The sequence below is a fragment of the Penicillium samsonianum genome, assembly GCF_028829775.1.
Source record: "Penicillium samsonianum strain IBT 33392 chromosome Unknown utg000003l_segment0_segment0, whole genome shotgun sequence".
Lineage (NCBI taxonomy): Eukaryota > Fungi > Ascomycota > Eurotiomycetes > Eurotiales > Aspergillaceae > Penicillium > Penicillium samsonianum.
Window position 1 is genome coordinate 8153948 of NW_026643261.1, and position 19497 is coordinate 8173444.

Genomic DNA, 19497 nt, shown 5'->3' on the forward strand with positions numbered 1-19497 from the left:
ATAAGCGCGGTCTTTCTATATCTATATCTATTTGCTATAGAAAGGATAATCAGTATAACCCTTCTCGGCAGGATCAGCACCATAGAATGTCGTGCGATCGTAGGGAGTCAAAGGCAAACCCTCCTTCAACCGACGCGGCAGATCAGGGTTCGAGATGAAATAACGACCAAACACAACAGCATCTGCTCCATCGGTCGCAAGCTTAGCACCCGCATTCTCAGCGTTGAAGTCTCCAGCCGCCAGCAATGAGATCCCTCCCTTCTTCAGCGTCGGCCGGAACACATCCAGTGACGGCTTATCCGAAGCCAGGGAGTCAATCTTTGAGGCTTCATCCATCACTTCGTCGAACCGGGGCTCAACCATGTGCACGTATGCGGGCCGCGATTCCTCCGACAATCCGGCGATCTGCGAGCACAGAGAAAGCCAGTTGGCGCTGGGGTTGGAATCCCGTGTATCCTGGAAATAGTTGTAAGGCGATAGGCGGATGCCGACGCGGTCGGCTCCGATTTCGGCACTGACGGCTTTGAGGACTTCGAGAATGATGCGAGATCGCTTTTCGATGCTGCCGCCGTATTCGTCGGTGCGGGTGTTGACGTTGTCGTGGAGGAATTGGTCAAGGAGATATCCATTGGCACCTGGTTCGTTAGTCACAGCACATAAATACGGTTGGAAAGACTCTTACCGTGAACCTCGACTCCATCAAATCCGGCCTCGCGGGCTCGCTTTGCCGCAGCAACGTAGTCCTTCACTGTATCTTGAATTTCCTCCACAGTCATGGCCCGAGGTGGCGATCCCGCGTACTCAGACCCATCGAGTGCGTTTCCACTGATTGGGATTTCACTAGCTCCAAGAACATCCTTTCCTTCAATGAAGGAGGAAACAGTCGCGCGCCCAACGTGCCACAACTGACAGTATATATAACCACCCTTAGCGTGCACGGCATCGGTAACCTTCTTCCAGCCCGCGATCTGCGAGGAAGTAAAGATGCCAGGGACTCCTGGGTATCCAGCAGCCTGAGAAAGTTAGTTTCATGACCTACTCAAACTGCTCCAACACAGAAATTTTACATACATGTCTGCTAATCGGAGTTGCCTCCGTCAACATAAACCCTCCCTCCGAAGCTCGCTGCGAATAGTACTCGACATTCAGCTCATTGGGAACATAAACACCCTCCGACTCCTTGCCCGCTCTCATCCGTGTCAACGGTGCCAAAATGACGCGGTGTTTGAGAGTCAGAGCACCCAGGCGGACGGACTCGAACAAGGGGTCGGTGATTGCGATTGAGCCCATTTTGCAACGATATATTGATTTTGTGATTGACAGCCCATTTTGGCTTTGGCTAACGTGATATATATAGCTTGGAGGGGCAATGGTATGCCATTTTTGGCGTTTCCATTCTTGACTTTTCCATTGAAGGTGGGATTGTTGATCTGTTTGAATAGTGGGATGAGGGTTGAGCGTTGGTGATCGGCAATCAACACACACCACCCCCACTATAAATGACCTACCCCACCCTCGAATATAGGTATCCACTTCCATTTTGGGATGAAGATCTTGTTGATGGTGAATACTCCTGCGTTTGGGAGATTGAATTGCTAATTGATTTCTGTGGACTTGTGTATTCTGTGGTGTTTAAAGTATTTATGTTGACTATGACGATTCAAGGAGAATTTCAAAATTGGGAAACATCTTTCAAAATATATATCTCCATGTGGAAGGACATTCTATATCAACAAATATAAGACTGGTATATAAATCTACCAGTTGGGCAACGCGGCGAAGCTGATTATAATCACCCTACATGAAACAAATCTCCAGACGTAGAACGAACAGTCAGGTTGAACAGAAGGCATGGTTCTGGTCATTTTTATGTATTTGATTTACGGAAAGAACTGCTGTAGTGGTTTAATATGCAAATAATCTCAATTTGTCTTGGAATTTCTTAACACATACAATAAAATACTCTAATGAAATATTACACCATGAAAGAGAAATAATCCTGCAACCACTGCCCTATGGCACCCACTTGTTCGGCATCCCAAGTATCAATAGCTCCAACATATCCATCAGGTCTCACAACAGCGATGCCAATCTTTTCCAGATCCAAATTCCCAAACCACTTCTCAGTACAACTCGGCGCTTCAATATTGTCGACGTATAAAGTCCACCGACTGGTCTGCAGTATCTCCGGCAGCTCTGCAATCTCAAATTCAGACTGAGCAGCCTGCGTGACCATCGCAAAAGTAAAAGCATTTGAGACGGAAGTGTATCGTTGAGCCTGAACAAATCCATCTGACGGAGAATGTCCTCTCGGATGCTTCTCGTATGAATGATCTGCTCGCACACTGGCCCCAGAAAGAATGGATTGCAGCTGTTGACAAATGTTGTTTAGGAATGTCCGCGAGCGACAAAAATCCGGCACGAAAATATAGATCTTGAATTGACCCAACATCGGAACATCCAACTGAATATCGACCGGGTTGGCATCGATATAGCGAGTGGCTTTAGCTGGGAGTTGGAGCATTCCAGGTTGGAGACGAGATGTGGTAGCTGGAGCTTGTGTTAACATTCCGGGAGCGTATTCAGCTCCAACGCCGGATATGAATCGAATATTGGCGTCGAAGTTCTTGGATAGTTCTGCGTCACCTGCTGCAAATGCTTTGCAGTGCTCGACATCGAAATTGATGAGGTCATATGCTATCTTTTGTCTTTCTTCTTCGTAGGTGCGGAGTAAGGATGGTTTTGCCAGTCCTCGGACGAGGAGATTGAGCTTCCATGCGAGGTTGAAGCTGTCGTGCATACTTGTGTTGGCACCTTGAGCCGCAAGAGCTGAATGACAGTGGCCGGCCTGTGTATCGGTTAGTGAACGCACCAGGTGGGTTCCGAATCGAGTTCGACATACATCACCTGCAATGATTATTTTTGCCTCTGAATCCATAAAGCGTTTCGCAACCCGTTGGCCCACAAGATATGTTCCAAACCACTCCACTGTTTTCCATTCTAGGTGGAATGGATACATTGCCTCCCTGGCACGGCCCATGACATATTCAGGCGTGGCTTTTGATTTCTCCACTCGATCCCCGTCGGTGGAGCTTAACTCGACATATAATCGAGTCATGCCTTTCTCCCGGGGAATCCACAATATCGATCCAGCGGAATGAGACCGCAACGCGACTTTGCTCCATAGATCAGGGAAGTCCGTATCAATTACACCTATCTGATCAGCCAATGTTGCTCTCGTTAGAGCGCGAAAGCATACCATCCAGCACACCCCAGGCCGCGTTTGTTAATTCTCCCTCAAGCTCTGCATCCGGAATAAATGATCGAACCTTCGACCGAGCTCCATCGCATCCAACTAGATAATCTGCTCTGAGCTTGCAAGGAGTATTCGTCATAACATCCTCATATACAATATCCAATTGTGTTGTTCCGTCCACCCGCGAGCAAGACACGAACTTGCTATTCCTTGTGACGAACACACCCCGTGCCTCCATATCATCGATCATGACCTCCTCAACCATTCCCTGGTGGGCTAGCAATATATATGGATCAGAAGCACCGACGTGTTCGGGATAGTGGGTTTTGCGACCTGTGCGTCGAAGTGACTCGTTTGCCGTTGACTCCTGGCAATTTGTCAGCCAGATCCAGGAGCAGCAATTGAGACAAACCATACCCAGAAGGAAATATCGTAAACCCGAGCTCCGCTCTTCAGTAACGGGTCCGCCAACCCAAGTTGTCTGAATGTTTCGATTGTCTTGGGTTGCATTCCATCGGCCTTGCCCGTGGATGTCTTGTCGGGACGATCGTCGAGGACCACCACAGCGATTCCAAAGCGAACAAGATTACATCTTCGAAAGTGTTAGTATCGCACCAATTGAAGAAGGAACTGACATACGCTAGCATCAGCCCTGATGGTCCCGCGCCCACCACCACAACGGTAGTGGAAGCATCGACAGGGCCAATTCTGTAGCCTTCGTGGTCTGCACTCGGTGACATTATTGAAATTGTATTTGGTGATTGACAAATCCTTTGATTCTTTTCTATCTTCTCTATTTATTGTAGTCGATGCGGGGGAAAACCCCCACTCTTCACTGCAAGTGTTTATCACCATCGTGTCACCCCACCGTCCACAACAATGTCCGACCCGGTCATGTACGAACTCGCGTCGCTTGCGAGGAATACACACGCCCCCATGATATCTTCTGGTTGGGCAATTCGGCCGTTCATGGCTTCGGATTTCCAGCCGTCCAGGAGATGGGGGAACTGGCCATTAGCGGATAATCGTAGCACTCTGTTTCAGTGTGAACTTACTGAGGCCGTCATTTCTGTTCGAACGTATCCTGGAGAGATAGAATTGACTCGGATACCCTATTTTACTGACTTAGTGGCGTCTGTCGGAAAGCTATTTGCGATCAACTCACATATTCAGCCAGCTCTTTAGCGATCGCAGGACACATCGATCTGACCGCGCCCTTCGTGCCACAATAAGCCGAACATAGCTGGCTGCGCACAGCAATATGACTCGCCATACTGGCGACTAAAATAATGCTGCCATGTTTCGTTTTGTTTGCGATCATTTGCTTGGCTGCAAGCTGGGCAGTGAAGTAAAGTCCGAGGACGTTGATAGATAGTAGATCTTGATGATCCTTGTAGGTAAACTCGAGGAATGGGAGATGGCGATTAATACCGGCACATGGAACGCAAATATCAAGAGCATTGTCAAAATCCTTCTGGAAGGTGGCGAACCCTTCTTGCAACGATTGCTGGGATGAGACATCGACTCTGCCATTGTTAACGATGTAACGAAGCATCAAAACAATAGTCCACGCACTTGTAATACGCAGTTCGGACACCGCAGTCTTTCTCAATTGCATGGAATCCTTCCTCTGGTGAAACAACATCAAACACAGCTACATCTGCGCCATCCTCAGCGAGTCCCCGCGCAAATGCTAGCCCGCAACCCCGAGCACCTCCCGTCACCAGTGCCGTGCGCCCCTTCAAAGAAAACTTGATCGGTTAGTTCGGATCATCAAGAAAAAGGTGGAAACACTCACTCTCGACATATCGTAGTGTAGCGGAATATATTATTACTGTGTAATGAATCCCTTCCATTTAGATATTCCTGCCTTTTAAGCTATCGGATAGCGGCAACACCAGGCTAAGCTAACCCCCATCTTTGTCCACGTTCGAATCAAGTCGAGTAAAGATGGAGTGACAATGTCCGATTTGCCTATCTATCATAAGTAGTCTTGCCTCACGGAACACCGGACGGTATTCAACAATCCAAACATCCCTCGTCTGGGTTCTGTTACACACCCATGACAATGGCCCCTCAAATCCCTATCAAACAACAAGAAATCCGATTTGCCTCATGTCAACTAAACGTTGTCGTTGTTGGAGCAGGCCTCGCAGGTCTTGGGTCTGCGATCAGTTGTGCACTCGCTGGGCATGAAGTCCAGGTCCTCGAGGCAACACGGGAAATCAAAGAAGTTGGCGCAGGTATCCAAATTTTACCGAACAGCTCGCGAGTACTCCAGCATTGGGGTCTTGAAAAGGCTCTGACGCCACACATGACCTTTCCCCGGGTTTGCAACTTCCTTGGATGGAAGGGTAATCCAATTTCTTCGTTGGACTTTCACGCTTCGGAGAGTAACTACCCGGGCACTTGGTACCGTGACTTTCATCGCGCAGATCTGCAACAGTGTCTCGTAGAAAGGGCGCTCGAATTGGGGGTTACTATAACCTGCAATGCTCGTGTGGCAGATGTCACTGTGAGCGAGGATGGGACCACAGCTACTGCTACTGCGGCGGATGGGAGACAGTGGACTGGGGATCTTGTCATTGGCGCGGATGGAGTGTTTGGGAAGTTGACGGAGGGATTGCTGGGTCGAGTCGATCCGCCGGTCAAGACTGGTGATCTCGCATATCGTTTGCTGTTGTCAACAGAGGAGATGCGGAGGGATCCTGATCTTGCGGAATTGGTGACAGATCCCCAGGTCAACTACTGGTTGGGTCCGGATGCTCATGCAGGTATGTGTTGCCTTCCATGGCATGATTTCCATTGCTAACTGTGTAGTGAATTATGTGCTTCGTGGCGGAGAGTTGTTCAATATGGTGCTACTTGTCCCCGACGATATCCCAGAGGAATCATTAGCATCAACGATCGAAGGGAATGTGGAAGAGATGTGTGCTCTGTTCAAAGACTGGGATGCTCGGTAAATTATATAATTCCCATCAACCGCAATCACCTGCTGATCTCAACAGTATCCCCAAACTTTTGAAGCTGTGTGAGTCTGTCCAAAAATGGCGTCTTTGCATACGATTCGGAAACTTTGATTGGACTCATCCCTCCGGGGCGTTTGTGATGTTGGGTGACGCAGTCCACGCTACATTGCCATATTTGGCATCCGGGTATGATACCCCTCTTTCGCGCAATTCGATATTTTCTAAGAATTGTAGTGCCGGAATGTCCTTCGAGGATGGAGCAGTTCTAGGCGAATGCCTTTCTCGACTCCCTAATAGCCCCGGTATCTCCAAGACCTCAGCCGAGTTCCTGACCGCCAAGCAACACGCCCTTGCCATCTTCCAGGAGTGTCGCAAGCAACGGACAAAGATGATTGTTGAGCGCGGGAATATCCAACAATATCTCTACCACCTACACGACGGCGCTGAACAGGAGGAAAGAGATCGAAAGATGCAGATGGTCCCTACGCCGGAGGGAGAAGCATTGGCTTGGAGAGACCCCGGTTTGGCACCTAAATTGTTGGGATATGACCACATTGCAGACGTACGTACTTTTTCCTCTAGCTCCGGGCCTTACTGACTTTGTTTAGGTTGATCGTCGGTGGGGTAAATCACTAGGAACTAGTGTTGTTGAGTCGAGACTGTAGGTTGATGTCACTCAGTTACGTTTATCGCCTACCAGGATATAGCGGCACACTGGAGGCCCCGATTCTTCTCTTTTCTTTTGATATTTTACGTCATAAATCGGTCTCTTCGGCCTAGAATAATATCAAAGTCTTTGCATTGAGAATTTGTTAGGTATATGTGTTTTTTAAAGATGCCTCAAACGCCGCTCCAAGCACTTGCGCTATGTTTTGTTGGAACCGGGCTTTCATGATGAAACCCCAACACAAACAATCTCAAGATCGACAAAAATGCGTCTGTTCAGCAGTGAATGGGAAACCTATCTTTTCCTTCAAGGAGATCAATCCCTTCAAAATCCTCGTCACGGAATACGTCACGGAATATAGTGACAATTCCCACAGCCGCAAACCAACCCATGTGGCCCATCCAGAACGACAAATCGGGCCCATGGCCTATGGTCGCGCAGGCACCACCGGCATTCATCATCCTGGACACGACCCGTCACTTGGATTATTGTGGACTCGACGTTCGCCACATCGTTCCCTATCATCTCACGCATCCCTAAGGCGGTCTAATGAGATGGTTGGAAGCGTATTGGACGGGGTAATGGCTCCCGTAGAGGCATCTTGACGTGCAGTACGTGTAACAGATCCGTCTTCAAGTAACGAGCCTCCCTGGCTCTAGCCTATGAGGCATTCATAGTATGTGCAGCCCATGGACCCGGAGAGGATTCATCAGTCCCCAGGACTGTTGCGGGTAGGGAAGCCAGCGAGGCAACTTGGTGGTATCCGGGGCCGGTATCGTAGCTGTTGGGATTGTTAGCGTTGCCCTAGATAAAGAAGTGAAGAGCCGGGTGAGGTTCATACTAGCTTCCCAAGGACATGTTGATACGCCAGTGAGGATCGTTGAAATAAATGAAGAGGGGGACGATAGGGAGAGTGAAGCTTCACGGGTTAGGGTGTCAGCTGTGGAAGTTAAGTGAAGGAAGAGAGAAATTCACTGCAGACGCAAAGAGAAAATCTAATGGAGAGAGGAAAAGTAGAAGGTTTTATGCTGATCTGGAATACCCAGAGACGTGCTCTTTCTTGTCACTTTGGAAGGCTGCCCCTGGTGCCTGGATAATGATAGTATGCAAACTAGAAATGCCGTGTGTGCTCTTACGTAGGTAAGTACCTAGGTAGTAACCAAGTAATTATATAAGTTGCCGATTTATTTGGTTGTCACGGTTTCACTTATCTCTCACTCGTCTCTCACTTTGAATTCACCTCACTGTTCTCTCACTTACCCGTCATTTCAAGTACGCATTTTAAAACTTACGCCGAGACCCCCAATTCGTATAACGGGCCTCTTTCTCCGCCCAATACACTCGGAAAGAATATCGACGAGCCTCATCTCTGTTCAGCTACGGCCGCTCACCGCTCCAAACCAATATACGTAATCGAAATCGGCACATCCGAATCCGCCTTCTTGATGATATGACCGAGCCAGGAGCAGGTGAAATGGGCCGAGATGACGAGGAAACCTACGTGGAAAAACAGCTTGATGACGATACAGAAACGGCAGACATAGGCGATATACCTAGTTCCAACGAGAACATCCTCCAGTCTCTTGTCACCAAAGGCACTCGCAAGTTCAACCGGATGAAGGAACTAGAGCGGCTACTACCCACTCGGCAACCGAGTGACAAAATACGCCGCTCAAGCACATTTGCTCCTGCTCCCTCATAACAAACCCTGGACAGATGCAGATCTCAATGATGAAGCACATCCCGAGCATAATTCCTTCCCAAGCTCATCCTTCACTACTCTTTTACAACCCATCCATCAACCATCACAAACTTCTCGAAATCAGTTCTTCTGCATTCCAAATGTGGCCAGCTATTGTAACTCTCATTGTGAGGGTGTTTCCGTTAGTCCCAGACCTCACTCGTCCCCAATATCCCTTTCGTGTGCCTTCCGATTGGACCTTTGCGAGGACTAAAAAAAATGGCCCCGGGTCAGGATCAAGCCCGGAAACAGCCAACTGCTGCGCAGCGCAACTCGGAAGAATTAATGAGATCTTTATCCCGGCAGATGAGGAAGATTGGAATGACCTTGTTGCCCGCAAAGCCGGCCTGAGAAACAAAAGCATCCACACAATCCCTGCCGACTGGGTGGCATCCGCCTCAGAGCCCACCAACTCCCAATATGTGATGCTCCGATCATGCTCGCCCCGAGGAATGCCTATTAACTCATTTACGGGGGAATGTGCCCAGTTTGGGTTCACCACCCAAGTCCTGGACGCAGCTGCTGTGACCCTGAGTGCTTCGACAGAATGGGCCCGGTATCTACAACTTGTTCAGACAGGAGACTGTGGATAATATACTACCGAGCAGTGACAGGTGGCCAGGGTCTTTGTCTACTATGAGGCGCCTGCACGAGCAAACCATATGAACATATTTGAAGAAGTGAAGAAGAGAATGTGCACTGTGAATAGCGATACGACTCTTATCCAAGAGGCCTGCGAGGTCGCGGGCTGGTTGATGAACTCCGATAGGCAGGTAGCCCACTTCAACGGACAGTAAGTGAGACGCTTTAAAGAACTTGAATAACTAATGACACTTCTCTTCTAGCTTTATGTTGATTTCGCAAGATCGTCACGAACTCTTCATTACTTTCGTGCCATTCGAGGAGGGCTACAAAGAGGAGGAATGGGACCAGCACCGACGCCTTCCTTGTCATGAACACATTTGGCCCGTTTTGCACGAACTGCCCTGAGGATATGGAGGAATTCGGCCGGATTATTCTCGCGGCCTTACTCATTGTCAAGCCGTTAGCTTGAAACAGTCATTGATTGGTCTTCTACTGTTTCGCTCTCCCGCTGAATATCGTTTCAGTACCATGCCATCCTTGCGATCTGCTTTACTAAATGCAAATCAACTCTCAAGATTTTATTATTCACTCTCTATCTTCTTTATTGTAGATAGGGTCGGGAATTTTAAGAAAACTAAATCAACTTCAAGCAAAGACTCACTGATACGTCAACTAAAATCTGGGTTCAGGAATAAGGACGGTGTCTTTGGCGCTTGCCGAGTGGGCTAGGACCGAAGTGGACACTTAGACTGAAGTTGGATCTTGGCTATTTGCTAACTCCCTCTGCATGGTATGAACCTATATCTGGCCCAACCCGCGAGCGTATTTTCCGGAACATCTTTCGAAGGGTTCCGCCCCTTCGCCTTGTCCACCTTCTCGGGATTTGGTGAGTTCTAATTTATGGTCAGCATATTTCTCCGAGTTCATTGCATCTGTAGTACAAACCTCTTGGGTATTCGTAGGAACTGTGGGTTCTCTAGGATCACCCACTAGGTCGCCGGCCATGAATCCAAGCAGAATGTCCATATTCTTGTTGGCGACTTGGTTGGTCGAGAAATCAAAAAGCTGGGTCTTCTTGATGACTATCCCTTGCTGGCTGGAATGGGCTTCGATTACGCGGGCTTTCATCCGTCCGAAAATCGTGATAGCCATGACCTATATTTATATATACATGTATTAGCCTCTGAACCATAGAAGGATATTTTCAATCTATACTCACTGGAATAGTGTTGTATTCCAAACTTTCTTCCCCCTTAAGACGCGTGACCATAGCTGCGGTAAGGATCATCACCTCTCCCCGGAACAGCCCTTCGCGGGGGTCTTCTTCAATCATAATGATGATTAGAATATGTGGTGGTGCTGCCAAATTATCCAGCGGTTTCTTCGCCACAAAAGCAGCAACCGGCGACCATCGCATCGATCCCCAAATAGTTGAGTAGAATTTATCAGCGAAAACCGACGGTACAATAGTCCCACTATAAAGCGTACGTCAGTATACAAAGCCTATCGTAAAGAGTGGATCTATTACCTCTTCACCCATTTGGACATTTGCCTGAGGTTGGGTGGCACTCTACCATCTCCTTCGGGGTAGAACTCTCGGCGGAATAGGAAGAACATCCGTTCCAACCTCGAAAAGACATACAAGGCCTGGGAGTGAAGCCTCTGTACTAGCGGATTATCTTTGGCGCTGTCCCATTTGTCGGTGATTTGTCTTAGTTCTTCCTTGCGTTTTGCGTCGGTAACGCGAACAGGGGCCACCCACGCGGCACCTCGAGGTTCAAAGAAAGTTAGGGCGGAGGGATGTGCGGAGGGCTCTGAATTTAGGGGGTGAAGGTGTTTCCCATCGTCGTCTAGCTTAAGGGATTGACAATTGATGCCCAAAAACTTATAGGAGGCGGGGTCGATCTGGGCGGAGCTGTAGATTTCGACACGGTTGTAAATTTCGTCGATAGCAGCAATGACTTTACTACGGGATTGTAAGTAGGCTGCGGCCCGTTGGCGCTCACGATTCCTTAACGTGGAGAAGTCGACAGGCATGCTGATTAGACGGGGGTGTAGTAAAAACAAAATGGACACATGGATGTTGAAGAATCAAGAAATGGTGGGGTGGTTTATGAAGAGAATTTTGGGGTAAACAAATGAACAATGACCAGGTGAATTGTAATACACCCGGTCTCCAGCTTCTTCCGCTATTGCTACCTAGGTAAGGTGTGTGGCTGCCTAAGGCGCGCCCCCGACCCCCCCCCCCCCCGGGCTCCCTTTTAGAGTTGCTTGTCTATTATCTATATGTATGTAGGCAAGTGATCAAGTCAAGATTATTCCTTTCATGTCCTGTGCCAATATCTGGCTAACAATTCTTAGAGTGCCGTAAACGGCGTGGAACTGCATCATATCATTCATCAAAGATTATAGATAGAACAGGCGTTTTCACAAATTAAGCTTTTTCCCTCTTTTTCTCCCATCTACCTAGAAACCCGAGGACAAGATATCTGAAAAGCCGTATACAAAGACACGCCAAATAATTTCTAATATTAATTCTGAAATATTATAGGTCATTGCTCAATCGGATCAGTTTATAACATCGATACTCCAGCCAGTGAGTGTATTGGCCATAATAAACCATTGCGAAATGGAATACGAATCGGGATCACAAGAGATGGGGAAAAGAAATACTCAAAAAGCCGTAAGGCTGAACATGATGATTGAGTTAAGGTTAGAATCGGGCAAAATCATCTTAAAGCAAGGGTAAGAATCTTTAAGATCTCTTTCATTCACTTATGGGTATATCTGCCTGTGCTAATCATCAGCTGACTACTAGCGGAATCCTTCGGTTTCTACTCCAATCCCAACCTTGTCACTTCTACTCCAATATCAAAGCCTCTTGTCGAGAAACGCGATCACATCTTCTACGCAAAATAAAGGGATGATAAAACAAAACTAATAGCAACTGGAGCATTAGTTCTGATCCTGCTACGCATATCATGACATAGATCACTCATAACGTGACGTAATAAGCTATTGCACTTGAGATAGGTGTTATAAAGTTTTGACTCAAGCATCATATATGCGTAATGTCCCTCAGCCTTCTTTTCATTGATTTCACCATCCCCGGCCAATCTCTTGTCTTTGATTTTCCTGAGGTATCTATAAATACCATTGCAGTTCGGAAGTATGGTAGCAGAGCTTCACCCCGTTCTGGGGTTTCCAGTGTCCACGCAAACTGTCTCAGTTTCCTTGATTGATTGGTATATTGACTCCCTACATTTCTCAAATTCTAAGTTTTAGCCACAAGCAACAAGCTAATTTTTTACAGCGGTGCTCGTCTAGATCTTCTGGCAGGACATTTCTTATTACCGAATATAGAAGGCCACGAGCGCCTTCGAACCCCTTCTTATTCATTTCTAATAACCCACCCATCGAAAGGTCGGGTCCTATTTGATCTGTCTCTTCGAAAGGACATTCAAAATCTCGCCCCAGTCATAGCGAATTGTATAAATAATCCAAACATGGGATGGAAACTGTCAGTGCCCAAGGACGTGCCAGATACACTGATTGCGAATGGAATTGAACTAAACGAGATCAAATCCATCTTCTGGTTTCATCATCACTTTGATCATATTGGGGATCCATCCAAATTTCCGAGCAGCACAGAATTAGTCGTCGGGCCGGTGTTCACGGATGCATATACCCCAGGGTATCCGGATAATCCAAATTCGCCAGTGAAATCGGCTGATTTGAAGGGGCGTCGAGTAAATGAACTCGATTTCGACAATGATCAAGCGTCTATTTCTATCGGGTAGTTCAAAGCTTTTGATTGGTTTGAAGATGGAAGTTTCTATCTACTTGATGTTCCGGGTCATGCGGCTGGTCACATAGGTGGCCTTGCTCGTGTCAAACCCGATTCCTTTATCTTAATGGGAGGGGTGAGCGTTGATGATGATGTTTATGTGTACTATAACCCCGGCACTGACGGACATTAGCATTGTGCCCATCATCCCGGATAATTTCGCCCGTCGAAGATTTCTCCTATTCCGAAAGATCTTACTCCTTTACATGTAGCTGTACATTCAAAGCAGACGACCGTCGGCCCCGGCAACATCTCCGAAAAAATCAATACAAAGTCCGATATCGAACGGTCACCAATATATAAGGCTGCTGGTGTGTTCACTCACGACATTGAGAAATGCGAGTGGAGTGTGCAAGGTGTGCAGGAACTTGATGCCTGTGAAAATGTGCTTGTGATCATAGCTCATGACGGCGGGATCTTGCCTGCACTCCAAAAGGCGTCTTTCCTTTTTCCACAAGGGGAATTGAACCAATGGCAAGATAATGACCTCAAGGAGGCCGTTAAGTGGACTTTCTTGTCTGATCTAGCAGTCCTCACGAGATGAAGCCTCTGCGTTCCTTCAGTGTTTTGCAAATGACACACGCACCGTCTCACAAACACAATTGGCAAGACTTACATAGCTACTGAGTACTCGATCTGAAGACAGCTTTGTGCCAGTTTTCTTCAGTTATATTGTAAACGGCGGACCTGTGAATTACCATTTGCGGTTAGTTTTGCCTTTCTGGGTTTAGCGCCCTAATATGCTGTCACGTAACCTCCCTTTAATGCTCCCGATATAAAAGACCCGACCTCGCGCTCTTCGTTCTCCATTTCTCTTTCACTCTCCCCTCCATCCCCTCTATTTTGCCCACCTAACCGGAACACCCGCCTGCCCCACACGCTTCCCCCCCTTTTTTTTGTTCTGGTTGCAATCTGCGGCTGAGTCCTGGTTGCCTCCACTTTTGCAGCTTATGGGTCAAAATTAATTGGCCTCTACGTAGGTGGCGTTTTAGGAGAATGGCCGGGCTTTAGAAGATTTTGTTCTTGAGCGACGTAATACATCGGTCCTAAGAGAGAGTTCACTTGACCTATCAAGTTTCCTAGTTCCAAACATTGGCTGTTCTGCCCGTTCAGCTTGTTAATATATCGGTCCTCGATTCGATAATCTACTCTTTCGCCAGAGTCTGTTCTGTTGCCTCTTCCGTGTGACCTACCCTCTGGTCTATGCTCGTTATTTCTGCTATGTTTTATCGCGGCTTAGTTGCCTAGTGATTACAGGTGCTACGCCCTCTCGCCCCTATCTAATGGTATAAATGCCTCACTAAAGATCGTCTTAGGCAGAATTGTGACACCGGGGCTGTGTAATATACCCTCGGAGGGCCGAAATAAGATAGGCGTACGGAGTTGAGCGTATTAGCACCCGATTATCGTCATCGTTAGTTTCTCTTGCCTCTCTTATACGGCACAGATATTTAGGGGGGCAATATCCCGATAATACCAGCTAATGGCGAAAACCGCGCAGTCTAGCCTGTCTTCAGCTAATACACGAGAGCTCAAATGCTTAGTTCCGCCTAGGGGCACGTAATCACCTCGCAAATGAGACCAAGTGTACGACTATGATAGATCAGGGCGTCGCCAGCAGGTGGTGAGAGATTTTCTTGGCGATCCGTAGTTTCTCGTTATAGAACTAGCGTGGTCTTATAACTTACGCGTAAGGGTGTGAATTAGAGAAGCTGGTCGGGATCTTCTTTACTAATTAAAGGGCGAATTTTACCTTACGTTCGATCTTCGCCTACTAAATAGAGTACAATTTCAGTCATATAGTAAGCCTATGGTTTAGGAGTTTTCCCTATCCTAATCTCCATCCTTTTTATAAGTCCCTTATTCTAATATTCTTCTCATATCTATCACCCTCGCTATATTAAATGCTAAATTTCGCCTAAAGCCCTTTCTCAGAATTTACGTAGTCTCCGTAGGATCTTCTTAATAATTACCACTACCCGAAGTCTATCTCGATCAGAGCTAGTCCTTCCTTTATAGTCAGTTCAAAAGGGTCGATTCCGTATTACCAAGCTGCCTATCTCCACTTCTTCACTAGCAAATGGTCATTACGGTACGGTAGCCTGTCAATGTAGTTATGAACCTCCGGGCCTATAATAGGATAGTCTGAAGCTACCGGTCTTTGAAAATCTGCACTCCTTAACATTTAACGGTGACGATTTACCTAAATTCGTTGTCTTTACGATAGTGATAACATCGACCCCTCATTGACGGCAAATGATGATCGCATTAATACAGGCCGGTTTCAGGAGTCGAGATTACCATCGGCTTTGGATCGGGCCAACATCTACATGTGATCACACGCCAGCCTCCCTTTAATTTTTGAGGTAAGGAGGTTGCAAAAGCTTTCAGGCGGGCCTCTAAGACAATTATCTCGCTCATCTAATTCTTATGTATGGCCAATCAATAGTTGGGTGTCACCGGGGTGAGAAGGGGCGAGGATCACCAAATTCGTGCTTAGTAACATTGCATCTTACTTCTATCTTAAGAGCTAAAAAGCAGTGAAAATTCAATCCCTCTAATCAAAACCATCTATCATGTTGCATGACAATAAGCACAATTGTTCCCCACAAGGAAACTAGAAGTAAAATACATCAACAAAATCTGCACCTCAAGAATCATATACAGTTGCTTGAGCAACTAAAGAGATGCCTTCAATACCAACGTAGACCCAGGTCTTGGCTTTTATGAGACAGCAACTCGGTTCAATCGCTGTTAGCACCATTTAGGGTGCAGGTACTTCCTGCGTGGAGCAGTGAATACCCCCACCTAAGAATGGCAACTGATCGAGGCGCACAGTTATCACCCGACGATCCTTGTATAAGTCACGGATGATCTTCAAGGCGGCGGCGTCGGCCTTCTTGTCCCCAAACTGGGGGAAAACGACTCCACCATTCACAAGCAACCAGTTGACGTAGCTCAATGAAGGGTAATCCTCCTCATCACTTTCGATGTCCTTCAAAGTATCTCGGTCCAACCCTAGCGAGTACAAATCGGCCTCGACCATTTCGAGAACCTCAAGACGTCGGCCATGAGCGTCCGTCGCGTTGGAGAGGATTGAACGGGCTTCCTTGAATACTGTGGAGAATTGACTGTTGTCAAGAATGTTCGGTTTGCTGATAACGACTTTTCCTGGCGCGACGAAACGCGCGAGACCATCAACATGGCCATCAGTAACGTCACCGCCCTTAACACCAGGAAGCCAGATGATCTTTGAGACACCAAGCGTTCGCCGCAACTCATCCTCGATCTGTTTCCGGCCTTTTCCTAGGTTCCGGTTCTGGTTGATGATCGAGCTCTCGGTGATCAAAATAGTACCGTCTCCATCGACCTCAAGAGAGCCGCCTTCCGTCACAAGCCAGGTTGAAATCCGAGGAAGATCCATATTGTCGCAGACCTGGGACGCAAGGGATTTGGAAGCATTTACCGGGTATTTACTACCCCACCCATTGAAGTTGTAATCAACTCCAGAAAGGTGGCATCCATCAAAAACGAAGGTTGGTGCCATGTCACGCATCCAGAGATCAAGTTTGGGGTAATCATGAACAGGCTGGATGATGATATCGTCTGCGTCGTGCTTGAACCGTTTCTTTGCCTCCTTGAAGCGGTCTGGGGTGACGAGCAGGGTAACTTGCTCAAATTCAGCGACTGCCTCAGCGATTGTTGAAATATCTCGGGTAGCAGCAGCTAAATCACGGCTGCCACCTTTGTCCAGGTAGGCGTCGTTTTCGATTGATGGCCAAGCCATAATGATCTGATCATGCCGATCCCATTCCGCAGGGCGGTACATAGCGGATGCGACAAAAGCCTGAAGCTGAAGGAGAGCAACGAAGAAAAGTTTCGGGCTCATAGAGGCGGTTGCTGATTATTCTCTTTTAAGGCCTGTGATGGAAGTGAACCAATCTTTTGCGATCCTTTTATACCTCATCGGTCAGGGCTGTGATATATTAATGCTTCTGCCTATGGCGTATTTGCAGGGTTCTTCCGTCGTTTTTTTTCGGCGGTATGTTTGATTATTTTTTTCCTAAAGTGAACAAGGGTCAAGAAGTGGCCGATGTAACGCCACAGCCCCCGGCCTGCCAAACCCTATTCCAGCTGCAAGGTTCAGCGCCTTCTAAACTCCATGTTGGTTCTCTATGATACTATATAGTTAAATTTAGTAACAGTCGTCAGAAATCACACTTTCATAATTCTATTATGAAGGCCCTTGTAATAGATAGCAAAGCCCCAGCGACAGTGGATCCCGCATCTTACCGTTAGACTTGCGCCTTTAAAACAAGGGACTGATACAGCCACATGGTTTCGTTATCGAATCCAAATTCAATCAAATCCGACCATGTGAGAATCAAAAATCTATATAGTTAGTGACGAAAAAGCTTCATCTGTAACAAGACGTGGACAGTTTTGTGCGAATCGAAGTAACAGTTGAAAGTTCATTCCATCGTCTCCGCAGACTCTTGCCGAGGTCGGAGGTCCGAGATTTCCTGAGGAGACAATGATCCTTATGGCCTGAATAAGTTCTCATCCCTTAGAAATCGAAATGCAGGAGCTACCGGATGAGTGTCCACTCATAACTGGCTAAGTGAAGGGAGGAAAGTTCGTCATACTGTGTCTCCCATCTTGTAATCCCCCCTCCCCAATCTTGTAATGATCAATTTCATAAATACATTTCTAGAGCCCTATCTCTCTAGTACTCCCCACAGCCACCGGCTCATGGTCTAGACAGTGGTGAAGAACCGAGCGATAGATATCTAGCACGAAGAACAGGCCAATTCCGCGTCTACCCAATTACCCTCACGTTTTGTATAGTAAACCAGATCGGTTAACTTCCATACCCCATCAATAATACTATTGCACAGAAATATCTTTTAGTTTGACAGAAGCTGCCGAAACGGAACCGCATTGCCTGTAAAGAAAGTAACTATTGATATATTAGCTTACAAAGTGGTTCATGTGGGCTAAGGCAGCCCAATATTGGACCGTAGTGGAGCTAACTTTGGCTCCTCGCCCTGCCTATTGCACCCTCACATTTCGCAGTCATCAAACGACGCTGACCCACCCGTCACCAACATTAGCCACACACAAGCCACACGCCGATCGTGTGAGGGAGTAATTACGTTCGCTTAGCCTGGTGGGGAAACGCTTAGTCGCGGCTTTCCATTTCTTGGCATCTAGACACATCCGCATTTGATGGGTGACACGGTCGTGCAAGGGAACTCGGAGATGAGTGATACGGTCACTATGCTGACCATAATTATCCGATCGATATTTAAGGGCTAAGGGCTGGGATATTATATTCCTGAAGTTGAAATCTTTGAAAACGAAATATCACTTATTACCTCATCGGTCGAGTCGAGGAGCCATGGCGGATGTTGCCGTTTGCGTCAAACAGCCACCTTCCTGATCCATTTAGTGGTGAGTATTGAACCAAGGTCAGAAAGCCACAAATGTATCGCCTCCAACCCATATTTTGGATCTGTGACCCAGATCGATATCCCGTGAGGGCCGGTACATGAAGTCTCTTGCAATAGGCAGCAAGGGTCTCTAGAAAGCGGAGGCCACTCTAGGCAACAACAAGGTAGTTTCAGGCACGACAGGAAAGCACAATGCTATTGAGATTGACATCGCTTCTTTACGTGGTAAGAACCTGATATAACCGGTCGGTTTGTATATCTAACCAAATTCAATCGAATTGGGACATGAGAAAGAGAGTTTAGTGACAGCAGGGAAATCTTGGTAAAAATATATTGCGGCCGTTATCCGGAGTGAACACCACGGAGTTGTAGGAAGCTGTCGACCCATTGCCCAGCCCGTCCAGAACCAAGAGAATTCCCGGCCTTGGATCGACAGTAAGGTTAACGATAATCTATTAATCAGGCCAAAGATACGCCAAGGCGATCGATCACAGTTTCAGATACACGAAGATCCCTGCCAATAGTTCACTTGTAGCAAGCGAACACGGCAAGTCCTTCCGCGTTTGAACTGTCACAGTGAGTAGGCAATTAACAAAATACTATTCATATTGGCTCTCCCAGCTTGTCCACTTTTAAACATCTCGACGACTTCAAGTGAAACTAGGTGAGACTAAGCACGAGATGGAAATATTCAACCAACAAATGATAACTTCTTACTGAACGCGTTCAATACTTGCGAAAGATTTAAGACAGTAGAAAGACATGATAAGACAGGGTATCTTGGAGTGTGGCCTTGCGGGAGTCCTTATTCCTGCAGGAGAAGAACTACATCGTATAACCGTGCCAAGCGCCCAATACACCTGCCGGGTATTGGTGCGCCCCACCAAAAGTCATTTTTTCACCAAACGTCAAATTTTCATTTTGTCAACCTATGAAAATACTATTTACATGTAACCACCATAACTATCTATATACCAAT

At 47.1% G+C, this 19497-nt stretch overlaps 9 protein-coding genes across 9 annotated transcripts; 4 read left to right on the plus strand and 5 right to left on the minus strand.

Annotated features, from left to right (window-relative positions):
- Nucleotides 1-27: 27 nt before the first annotated feature.
- N7471_006776 (alkene reductase) lies at nt 28-1290 on the minus strand (the record flags this gene model as incomplete). Its single annotated transcript, XM_057279495.1, has 3 exons — nt 28-635; nt 683-1013; nt 1072-1290. 3 exons carry the CDS (start codon nt 1288-1290, stop codon nt 28-30), a joined length of 1158 nt encoding a protein of 385 aa, XP_057139105.1.
- Nucleotides 1291-1975: 685 nt separating this feature from the next.
- Nucleotides 1976-3996, minus strand: N7471_006777 (uncharacterized protein; the record flags this gene model as incomplete). The annotated part of the gene is made up of 5 exons (XM_057279496.1): nt 1976-2848; nt 2903-3213; nt 3260-3623; nt 3674-3848; nt 3896-3996. The coding sequence occupies 5 exons, from the start codon at nt 3994-3996 to the stop codon at nt 1976-1978; spliced, it is 1824 nt and encodes a 607-aa protein (XP_057139106.1).
- Nucleotides 3997-4104: 108 nt separating this feature from the next.
- Nucleotides 4105-5063, minus strand: N7471_006778 (uncharacterized protein; the record flags this gene model as incomplete). The annotated part of the gene is made up of 5 exons (XM_057279497.1): nt 4105-4263; nt 4312-4368; nt 4422-4782; nt 4832-4995; nt 5055-5063. The coding sequence occupies 5 exons, from the start codon at nt 5061-5063 to the stop codon at nt 4105-4107; spliced, it is 750 nt and encodes a 249-aa protein (XP_057139107.1).
- Nucleotides 5064-5324: 261 nt separating this feature from the next.
- Nucleotides 5325-6890, plus strand: N7471_006779 (Monooxygenase FAD-binding; the record flags this gene model as incomplete). The annotated part of the gene is made up of 5 exons (XM_057279498.1): nt 5325-6030; nt 6077-6215; nt 6265-6411; nt 6460-6787; nt 6834-6890. 5 exons carry the CDS (start codon nt 5325-5327, stop codon nt 6888-6890), a joined length of 1377 nt encoding a protein of 458 aa, XP_057139108.1.
- A 1452-nt stretch (nt 6891-8342) lies between these two features.
- N7471_006780 (Helicase C-terminal) lies at nt 8343-8594 on the plus strand (the record flags this gene model as incomplete). The annotated part of the gene is made up of 1 exon (XM_057279499.1): nt 8343-8594. One exon carries the CDS (start codon nt 8343-8345, stop codon nt 8592-8594), a length of 252 nt encoding a protein of 83 aa, XP_057139109.1.
- Nucleotides 8595-8734: 140 nt separating this feature from the next.
- N7471_006781 (uncharacterized protein) lies at nt 8735-9623 on the plus strand (the record flags this gene model as incomplete). The annotated part of the gene is made up of 3 exons (XM_057279500.1): nt 8735-9189; nt 9256-9426; nt 9479-9623. The coding sequence occupies 3 exons, from the start codon at nt 8735-8737 to the stop codon at nt 9621-9623; spliced, it is 771 nt and encodes a 256-aa protein (XP_057139110.1).
- Nucleotides 9624-10016: 393 nt separating this feature from the next.
- N7471_006782 (uncharacterized protein) lies at nt 10017-11255 on the minus strand (the record flags this gene model as incomplete). Its single annotated transcript, XM_057279501.1, has 3 exons — nt 10017-10373; nt 10438-10693; nt 10747-11255. 3 exons carry the CDS (start codon nt 11253-11255, stop codon nt 10017-10019), a joined length of 1122 nt encoding a protein of 373 aa, XP_057139111.1.
- Nucleotides 11256-12289: 1034 nt separating this feature from the next.
- On the plus strand, nt 12290-13609 carry N7471_006783 (MBL fold metallo-hydrolase; the record flags this gene model as incomplete). Its single annotated transcript, XM_057279502.1, has 5 exons — nt 12290-12358; nt 12381-12463; nt 12532-12967; nt 13019-13165; nt 13238-13609. The coding sequence occupies 5 exons, from the start codon at nt 12290-12292 to the stop codon at nt 13607-13609; spliced, it is 1107 nt and encodes a 368-aa protein (XP_057139112.1).
- A 2220-nt stretch (nt 13610-15829) lies between these two features.
- On the minus strand, nt 15830-16954 carry N7471_006784 (agmatine deiminase family protein; the record flags this gene model as incomplete). The annotated part of the gene is made up of 1 exon (XM_057279503.1): nt 15830-16954. One exon carries the CDS (start codon nt 16952-16954, stop codon nt 15830-15832), a length of 1125 nt encoding a protein of 374 aa, XP_057139113.1.
- Between the last annotated feature and the right edge of the window lie 2543 nt (nt 16955-19497).